The sequence below is a fragment of the Palaemon carinicauda genome, chromosome 31 (assembly GCF_036898095.1).
Source record: "Palaemon carinicauda isolate YSFRI2023 chromosome 31, ASM3689809v2, whole genome shotgun sequence".
NCBI lineage: Eukaryota > Metazoa > Arthropoda > Malacostraca > Decapoda > Palaemonidae > Palaemon > Palaemon carinicauda.
In genome coordinates, this window is record NC_090755.1 from 85,482,033 (window position 1) to 85,492,571 (window position 10,539).

General features: G+C 33.8%; 1 protein-coding gene across 1 annotated transcript; it reads right to left on the reverse strand.

Annotated features, from left to right (window-relative positions):
* Nucleotides 1–6,772: 6,772 nt before the first annotated feature.
* On the reverse strand, nt 6,773–10,317 carry LOC137625052 (uncharacterized). The gene is made up of 3 exons (XM_068355986.1): nt 10,245–10,317; nt 9,742–9,858; nt 6,773–7,038 (listed from the first exon to the last, which is right to left on the reverse strand). Exons 1-3 carry the CDS (start codon nt 10,315–10,317, stop codon nt 6,773–6,775), a joined length of 456 nt encoding a protein of 151 aa, XP_068212087.1.
* Between the last annotated feature and the right edge of the window lie 222 nt (nt 10,318–10,539).

The following is a 10,539-nucleotide window of genomic DNA, read 5'->3' on the forward strand; positions in this document are numbered from 1 at the left end:
TATATATATATATATATATATATATATATATATATATATATATATATATTACTAGTGCAATCGCACACGCACCCTCTCTCACCAGGGTATGACTAATCTTTCTTCCCCCCTCCTGAGGGATGGGACATCACTGTGTATATATATATATATATATATATATATATATATATATATATATATATATATATATATATATATATATATATATATATATCGAGACACCTGCTTTTTCTCACATAAGGGAGATATTTCTCCCTGACACGCTGAACAGCAACTACTCGTAAAACAACAATCTCCCACAAATTACCCAAAACTACCTTGTTGTAGTTAGTAAAGTGGGAGAGGGTGGGAAGGGTTGAATCTGTGTCTGAGCATATCTATTTTAGTCATTAACCCGTCATTTTATTGACGGATCGCGTACACTAGTGAGTATTATCGGACCATATCTTGTTTGCAATATCTGTTTCGAACGAATCTGACGCTAGAGAGATCGAACCACACAACTTAAGATCCAATAGAGCAAGTGTAAAAATGAAGATGATTTAAGCTGTTGTACCTATTTACATTGACCCGAATTAGTGTCCTGAATCATCTAAATTATCTTAATACTACACAGTATTCTAGAAGTTTTATTCCAGCTGTTACCAAGTTGTGGAATGATCTTCCTAATCGGGTAGTTGAATCAGTAGAACTTCAAAAGTTCAAAGTTGGAGCAACTGTTTTTTATGTTGACCAAGCTGACATGAGTCTTTTTATAGTTTATATGACATATCTGTTTTTGACGTTGTTAATAGTTTATATTGGACATATCTGTTTTGACGTTGTTACTGTTTTTAGAATGATTTATTGTTAATTTATTCTCATCATTTATTTATTTCCTTATTTCCTTTCCTCACTGGGCTATTTTTCCCTATTGGAGCCCTTGGGCTTATAGCATCATGCTTTTCCAACTAGGGTTGTAGCTTGGCTAGTAATAATAATAATAATAATAATAATAATAATAATAATAATAATAATAATAATAATTATTATTATTTACTAGGCTAATTAAGATTATTATTAGGATTATTAGCATCGAAAGTGATAATTTAGAGAAGATAGGGAGAGGGGAAGGTTTATAAACCATTACACAATTCTCAAAGCCTTTAAGATTACGTATTAAATGCACCCATGGATTAAAGATTTAAAGGTCGCTTTTATGAATGGCAGAGGCCAGGGACAGTGATATTGCCCTATTAAACAGGACAATGCCTTAGAGACTGATCATATATACATATGATCTTAGTAATATTAATATTAATGATATTAATTATGAATGGCAGAGGCAAGGGACAGTGACATTGCCCTATCAAGCCGGACAATGTCCTAGAGACTGGCCATATATACATATGATATTAATAATATTGATTATGAATGGCAGAGGCCAGGGACAGTGACATTGCCCTGTCAAGCAGGACAATGCCTTAGAGACTGACCATGTATACATATGATAATAATATTAATATTAATAATATTGATTATGAATGGCAGAGGCAAGGGACAGTGACATTGCCCTATCAAGCAGGACAATGCCTTAGAGACTGAGCATATATACATACGATATTAATAATTTTAATATTATTAATTATGAAAGGCAGAGGCAAGGGACAGTGACATTGCCCTATCAAGCAGGACAATGCCCTAGAGACTGACCATATATACATATGATATTAATAATATTAATATTAATAATATTAATTATGATTGGTAGAGGTAAGGGACAGTGACATTGCCCCATCAAGCAGGACAATGCCTTAGAGACTGAGTATATATACATATGATATTAATAATAATAATATTAATAATATTAATTATGAATGGCAGAGGCAAGGGACAGTGACATTGCCCTATCAAGCAGGACAATGCCTTAGAGACTGACCATATATACATATGATATTAATAATAATAATATTAATAATATTAATTATGAATGGCAGAGGCAAGGGACAGTGACATTGCCCTATCAAGCAGGACAATGCCTTAGAGACTGACCATATATACATATGATATTAATAATATTAATATTAATAATATTAATTATGATTGGTAGAGGTAAGGGACAGTGGCATTGCCCTATCAAGCAGGACTGCCCTAGAGACTGACCATGTATACATATGATATTAATAATATTGATATTATTAATATTATGAATTGCAGAGGCAAGGGACAGTGACATTGCCCTATCAAGCAGGACAATGGCTTAGAAACTGACCATATATACTTATGATGTTAATGATTTTAATATTAATATTGATTATGAATGGCAGAGGCAAGGGACAGTGACATTGCCCTATCAAGCAGGACAATGCCTTAGAGACTGACCATATATATATATTATATTAATAATATTAATTATGAATAGCAGAGGCAAGGGACAGTGACATTGCCCTATCAAGCAGGACAGTACCTTAGAAACTGGCCATGTATACATATGATATTAGTAATATTAATAATATTAATTATGAATGGCAGAGGCAAGGGACAGTGACATTGCCCTATCAAGCAGGACAATGCCTTAGAGACTGACCATGTATACATATGATATTAATTATATTAATAATATTAATTATGAATGGCAGAGGCAAGGGACAGTGACATTGCCCTATCAAGCAGGACAATGCCTTAGAGACTGACCATGTATACATATGATATTAATAATATTAATAATATTAATTATGAATGGCAGAGGCAAGGGACAGTGACATTGCCCTATCAAGCAGGACAATGCCTTAGAGACTGACCATGTATACATATGATATTAATTATATTAATAATATTAATTATGAATGGCAGAGGCAAGGGACAGTGACATTGCCCTATCAAGCAGGACAATGCCTTAGAGACTGAACATATATACATATGATATTAATGTTGATAATGTTAATGTTTATATTCATATTTATGTATATTTACATTTGTATTTGCATTTACATTAATATTAATATTGATATTGATAATAATAAGAATTGTTCATCATACAGCAATTTTAAAAGGCCTTACTCCAACGTTCGCTTCTCCTAGTTGTAAAAATCGATCCCAATTTAGTGGACAAACAGAATCGTTAGTTCTAGGAAATTTCACGGAGAGCTTTACATCCAGGCAAACATATTCGCACGCGCAATTACACACATTACGCAAATTCCCTTACGTACACAATTACCTTAACAGAAAATTAATTTTCAAGGGAATAGAGCCACGATAAGGCGCTCTGATGCCACCAGTGGGATATCGGGAGTGTATGATATGCAGCAATAAGAATTTTGTGTTATGTTTTATTAAGTTGTTTATGATTGGCTTCGATGTTGTTATAGGGAAATTATTTGAGTTACGTTTTGTTGTTAAGATTTTGATATGACTGTACACACATATAAAGTATATGTGTACAGGTATATGTAAATGATTTATATATGATATGTATATGAATGTACACACATATAAAGTATATGTGTATATGTAAATGATTTATATATGATATATATATATATATATCATCATCATGATAATGTCCTCCTACGCCTATTGACGCATATGTATATGTATACACACACACACACACACACATATATATATATATATATATATATATATATATATATATATATATATATATATATATATGTACTGTATATATATATATATATATATATATATATATATATATATATATATATATATATATATTGTTACGGGCCACTGGTTCGAGTCCGGCCTTGCTTAAGGGACTCAAGGGCCATAACAAAACAAATAATAATGGTAGGTCGCCAGTCAGCAATGATACAACGAATACTGACAAAATTATATATTTACAATAACACTTAAATAAGAATTAATAAAAGAAAGGGGAGCACAACAGTTAACTATTTTAAGTTATGCCACGAGGAGCTTCAGATGGAGTTTGGTTGGCCGTGGATGAAACGACAGCACAGCAAACAACGTTCCCTGGAAAGGGAAATAAATTGAATTATTAACAGCACACTTACTTCTACCGGCTGGGAACACGATGAAGTCGTGTGGTTAAAACCTTTAAGCAAATTAAATGAAAATGCAAAGCTTAGGGATTTAAACGTTACACATGGTAATCAACACTGTCACAGGGTGAATTAATTAAAACTAGGACTAAACGGCACACACGTGGTCTGGGTTTAGGGGATATGATACAAGGTTCAGTGGGTAGGACTTCTTTAGAGGATAAGGAAAAATGGGGTGTGATAAGGAAGGGACGGGAGGTTGGGTAAGGATATTGAGAATCTCAAAATCAGGCACCTTACCTTTAGTAAAAAGGACACTGGTATCCTTCCCTTATGGAAAGATGTAGACAGAGTCCTGCCTCCCTGATGTCTTGAGGGTGAAGAGCGATGTTGTTTCCCACAAGGAGGTTGAGTGAAGAGGAGGAGATGTTCTCCTTATGGATGCTGACTCACGAAGGAAGATCCCCAGTTTTCCCTGGGTAGATCAACCCCACTTGACCCCCAATTGGGGGGGGGGGTAGGGGGGATTGGCCTGACCGCTGTCCTATTGGTCAGGCTTGATCTCGTGTCCCCACATCCTTCACAGCTCGCTTCCCTTGTCCTGGGACCTCGATGTTCTCACGTGACTTGTAGAAGGTAGCTGAAATTGAGATCTCAGGGGGAGTAGACTGGTATAGGATGGTGGGAGGGGGGTGAGACTCTGGGTAGGGTCCCAAAACTCGTGGCATTTCGACCCATGCTGGCGGGGTCTTTTGTTATTGGAAAAAAGGTGGCGTAATGACCGCCATTACTAACAATATATATGTATATATATACATATATATATATATATATATATATACATATATATATATATATATATATATATATATATATATATATATATATATATATATATATATATATACATATATATATATACATATATATATATATATATATATATATATATATATATATATATATATATATATCATAGAAGGATTGATAGCAAAAATACCTTTGTTTATTTTAGATGAAGAACGGTGTTATGATTATTGATTTGATATGAAAAATATGAAAAATTTTAAAGGTAAAAAAAGCTTTTTGTAGCCTCGGTAGACAAAGCAAATATAGGCAAGACTGTTAGAATCAATATGGAGGAGATCTCGTGATTGTTGAAATGTAAGGAAGCAAACGATATATAGTTAGATATAATTAGAAGAGTGATTGATTTGGTGTAAAAGTAGACTTTGGACAAACATATAATCTCTAATAGGTCGAAATCGTATCTAAATGGAGTCATGCTAGAGGTAATAGAAAAAACTTGTAGTAGGTGCCTGTAGTTGCTCCAAATTTCCGGGCAAAATAAGCTCCACCCCCTGATGATGTCATAGCCAATCACATTGTCTTCCATTTTAGCAGCGGGTACAATACTCCCACTTACAAATTTCAAACAATACTAACTTTATGGGATGTGTTGTGACCGTTGTTAACGTAGGAGACAACATGATTGACTATGACGTCATCAGGGGGCGTGGCTTATTTAGCCCGGAATCTCTGCGGCTACTATAGTTATGTAATAAGAACAGTAATGGTATTCCGGGCGTTTAATGTATGATCCTTGTGGAGAATACGAAAATGATTGGGTATAATATGGAGAACATACAGAGACTAGGGAAAGAATTAGTCAGAGTTTGCAAGAAAGTAAAGTTTAGAGTAGATGTGAACAAGATTATGTGAGCATTTAGTTAATATAATTTTGGGTGTGTAATCAACCACCCCACTCCTCACCTCTTGTTAGGGTCAACTATTTACATTAGTAATAGAGATGGAGCTTCTTAGTACTGGTACTTCCTTAATAAGAGAAAATATGTAATGAGATTTAATGCCAACACTATACTTTTCACTTATTTATGTTCAACATTTTAAATAATGTGCCTTCGTATTAGCTAGTTTGAAGGTTTAAAGGACCCTCATGAATGGCAGAGCCAAGGGACAGTGACATTGCCATAGCAAGCAGAACAATGCCCTAGCGATGGATCGTACATACATATGATGAGCGACCAAGCCCCCTCTCCATTCAAACTAGGGCCAAGGAGGGCCAGACAATGGCTGCTGATGACTCGGCAGGTAGACCTATAGGCTCCTAAAATTCCCCATCCTTAGGTCACAAGGAACGATCGAGTTTGAGCGTGACTCGAACCCCAGTCTGGCGATCACCAGTCAGGGACGTTACCATATAGACTACCCATAAAGAGTCTTCGCTTTTATGATTTTAAAGTGAATACGTGTTTGTTTTTATAATAAACGTTGTTGGCGTCAATGACCTTTAATGTTAGGATGCCAGAAATCTCAAAATCAATCAATCAATCCTGTCGCTTAGATGAGTTTAAATACTATGTTATATTTGTTAATCTGGTGATCAATGTTTCGTCTCATTTCAAATGCATGATTTACATTCTCTCTCTCTCTCTCTCTCTCTCTCTCTCTCTCTCTCTCTCTCTCTCTCTCTCTCTCTCTCTCTCTCTCTCTCTCTATAATTGAGTTTTGGTAACAACATCCCTTATTATTTATGAACGTTAATATTATGAATTATTACATCTTTTAATGCATTTTGATAAAACACAATCCCATATCACGAACTGTTATTTGTTAACTATTGTCTTATTTTGATTTAATGCAAGTGATATTTAAGGATATATTTATAAATATACATTTTTATAAACTATATTAATTTATTTAATCTATAAGAAATCCTTAGGTAGTATCAGTGTCAAGACGTTTTAGATAATCTTGGAGCTCTTAAGAATAGTATCTAACGATTCAAAACAAACGGTGACTATAAATACTTTAGCCTTGCATAACAATTGCCTCATATACATGAAATCGGTGATCCCGTAAACAACTAAGTTGGTGATCTTCTTATAGTGATGCCCGTTTTCTACGATGGGAGCCCAGAAGAATCGGTCCCATTCTCTTTGGTTGAAGATGGATAACGATTCTGTTTTTCTTTGCATTATTCCGCTTAAGTGGTCTAAGTCCTTCTCGTCTGAAAATGATTTTTATTAGGTTAGAAAGATGATTAAGTGTTGTAAGGAATTATGGAGTTTATATAGCCAATCTCTTAGAATGAAAATTTAAAGAACAAATGAGTTTCTGTGGTAATTATTCTAAAACGAAAAGGCAAAGAAAATAAAGGATTAACATTACTTTTTGTTTTTAGAATACACCCATGCTAATTTTTTTTAGGCAGTGAATATTCCAAGCATGCCAGCACTAGGCCTACATCTGATCCACCTAACTTTTTCTTTTTTCCTCCACAAAACTTTAGTAATTAACACGCTAATATTATATCTTCCTTCATTCTTACCTATAAGCCATACAATCACGAATTCACCCTATTGGCACATTTATTCAATTTTCTTTATATATATATATATATATATATATATATATATATATATATATATATATATATATATATATAGATAGATAGATAGATAGATAGATAGATAGATAGATAGATATATATATGTATATATATAGATATAGATATATATGCATATATATAGATATATGTATATATACAATATATATATATATATATATATATATATATATATATATATATATATATATATATATATATATATATATATATATATATTTAAGATACTTAAGAAAAAAATCGAATCTTAGTCTTAATACTAGTCACGTGCAGATACATATATGCATAGGCCTACGTACTTAAAGATGTTAATGTAATTGTTTCACGTTCACTTCTCCATACCTGTCCCTATACAATTACTATCAAATTTTCTTATGCTACGCTTCAGTATAATGTAATCTTGGGACAGAAACCTTTTTACCTTTTAAAGATTTTTTTCAGTCTTTATGACTTGAGAAATAACCCCATTTTTGACATTATTATTATTATTATTATTATTATTATTATTATTATTATTATTATTACTTGCTAAGCTACAACCCTAGTTGGAAAAGCAGGATGCTATAAGCCCAGGGGCTCTAACAGGGAAAATAGCCCAGTGAGGAAAGGAAAAAAGGAAAATAAGATATTTTAAGAAGTGTCAACCTTAAAATAAATATACCAGTTTAGAGGCCGATCACGAATGGCAGAGGCAAGGGACAGTGGCATTGCCCTAGCAGGAGGACAATGCCCTAAAAAAGACAGTATCTGTACATTTCCCTGAAGTTTTGAGTTTGCCTCTAAAGGAATTTGCCTCTAAAGGTGCTTGCTTCCAAAGGAGTTTGCCTCTAAAGGTGCTTGCTTCCAAAGGAGCTTGCCTCTAAAGGAGTTTACCTCTTAAGGAGTTTGCCCCTAATTGAGTTTACCTCTAAAGGAGTTTACCTTTAGATGCAAACTTCTTTAAAGGTAAACTTTTTAAAGGAGTTTGGCTCTAATGGAGTTTGCTTTTAAAGAAGTTTGCATCTAAAGGAGTTTATCTCCAAAGGAGTTTGCCTCTAAAGTAGTTTACCTCTAAAGGTGTTTGCTTCTAAAGGAGTTTGCCTCTAAAGGACTTTGCTTCTAAAGGAGTTTGCCTCTAAAGGACTTTACCTCTTAAGGAGTTTGCCCCTAAATGAGTTTGCCCCTGAATGAGTTTGCCCCTGAATTAGTTTGTTTCTAAATGAGTTTGCCTTTAAAGGAGTTTCATTTAAAGAAGTTCGCCTCTAAAGGAGTTTGCCTCTAAAGGAGTTTACCTTTAAAGGAGTTTGCCTCTAAAGGAGTTTACCTCTAAAGGAGTTAGCCTCTAATGGAGTTTACCCCTAAAGGAGTTAACCTCTAAAGGAGTTAGATTCTAATGGAATTTGCCTTTAAAGGAGTTTCCTTTAAAGGAGTTTGCCTCTAAAGGAGTTTGGCCCTTAAAATGTTTGCAGATTTGAAATAATTTTCACCAATGTTGAACTTCATTTTATATTCAAGTGCATCTTCCTTATTTGGGGGATGGTGGTTGGCTCTGTGGTAGCCTATTAGAAACGTCCCTGTCTTGCAATGTGCCTGACTGGGGTTCGATTCCCGCTCAAACTTTATAATTACCTGTAGTGTTTGCAACTATCATTGTGAGCTAAAGATGGGTGGTTTGAGGGAGCCTGTTAGGTCTACCTGCTGAGTCATCAGCATCCAATGTCTGGCCCTCCCTGGTCTTAGCTTAGGTGGAGAGTGAGCCTTGGATGCTGATCTTATGTATACAGTATATGACCAGTCTTTAGGTCATTGTCCTGCTTGCAAGGGGATTTTCACAGCCCCTTGCCTCTGTTATTCATGAGCAGCCTTTAAAAACTTTTAAAATATTTAGAAGCTGCAGTGTCCCTTTTCTTGCATTTTTAGGGCTTGGACTTAACTAAATTTACAAATGATTGCTTATACTATTCATTCTTGGTCCTGCTAACTGGAGTATTGGCTCTATCTCTTTTCTCTTTCATTCATGAGCAGCATTTAAAAACCTTATAAGTATTTAGAAATTGTAAAGTGTCTACATTTTCTTGCATTTCTAGGGCCTGGACTTACTAAATTTACAAATGATTGCTTAAACTATTCATCCTTGGTCCTGCTAACTAGAGTATTGTCTCTATCTCTTATCTCTGTCATTCATGAGCAGCATTTAAAAACCTTATAAGTATTTAGAAACTGCAAAGTGTTTACATTTTCTTGCATTTCTAGGGCCTGGACTTACTAAATTTACAAATGATTGCCTATACTATTCCTATTTGCACTGTGTACATGTGTACTTACTTAAAAGAACATTATAAACGAAGATGGTGTGTCCTGTAAATACATTTCCTGTTTCTTCCATCATCTGACCAGTTAATCTAACATCTGGACTGATGTTGAGTCGACCGCTGAGCATACCTGTCATAAATTTGTTTGGTTAATTATAATTCATTAGTTAATGATAATTTATTCATACATAATCCTGTGATATTGTAATATTTCGACTCTGGTTGATGTTTTAAAAGGGTTATATGAAATATAACTTATGTTTGAATATGTAAACTAAACAATTAGTTTTTACCAATACAATTTTTCTGAATGGATTTTTTTTTTTTTTTTTTTTTTTTTTTTAGTAGTTGCAGTAGTTTTCAGAAATATGACAAACTGGAGTTTGCCAGGGAGTTTGATATAACTAATGTTGGTATTATTGTTTTTTCGTATGATATTATTTGGGTTCAGAAGAAAATTATTTTTCCTATCAAAGTATGACATTAAAAAAAAAAAAAAAAAAAAGGCAATTTTACCTGCAAGTGATGCCCCTGTTATCCGAATTCCAGCAGAAAACATGAGTAGAAATATCATCATCTTGGTTTCCATCATGATTTAAGTCATTCCTATCTCATTACAGATTATGTAATTTTAATGGCATCTTAGGAAATGGTTCATTTTGACGATTGTAGCCACGGATTTAGAAGCATTCACATAAAAACCACGTAGTGTCTCGAAAGCCTTTTTATTCCTGTTAGTTAAAGCCTTTTTATTCCAGTTCGTTGAAACTTTTTATTCCTGTTAGTTGAAGCCTTTTTATTCCAGTTTGTT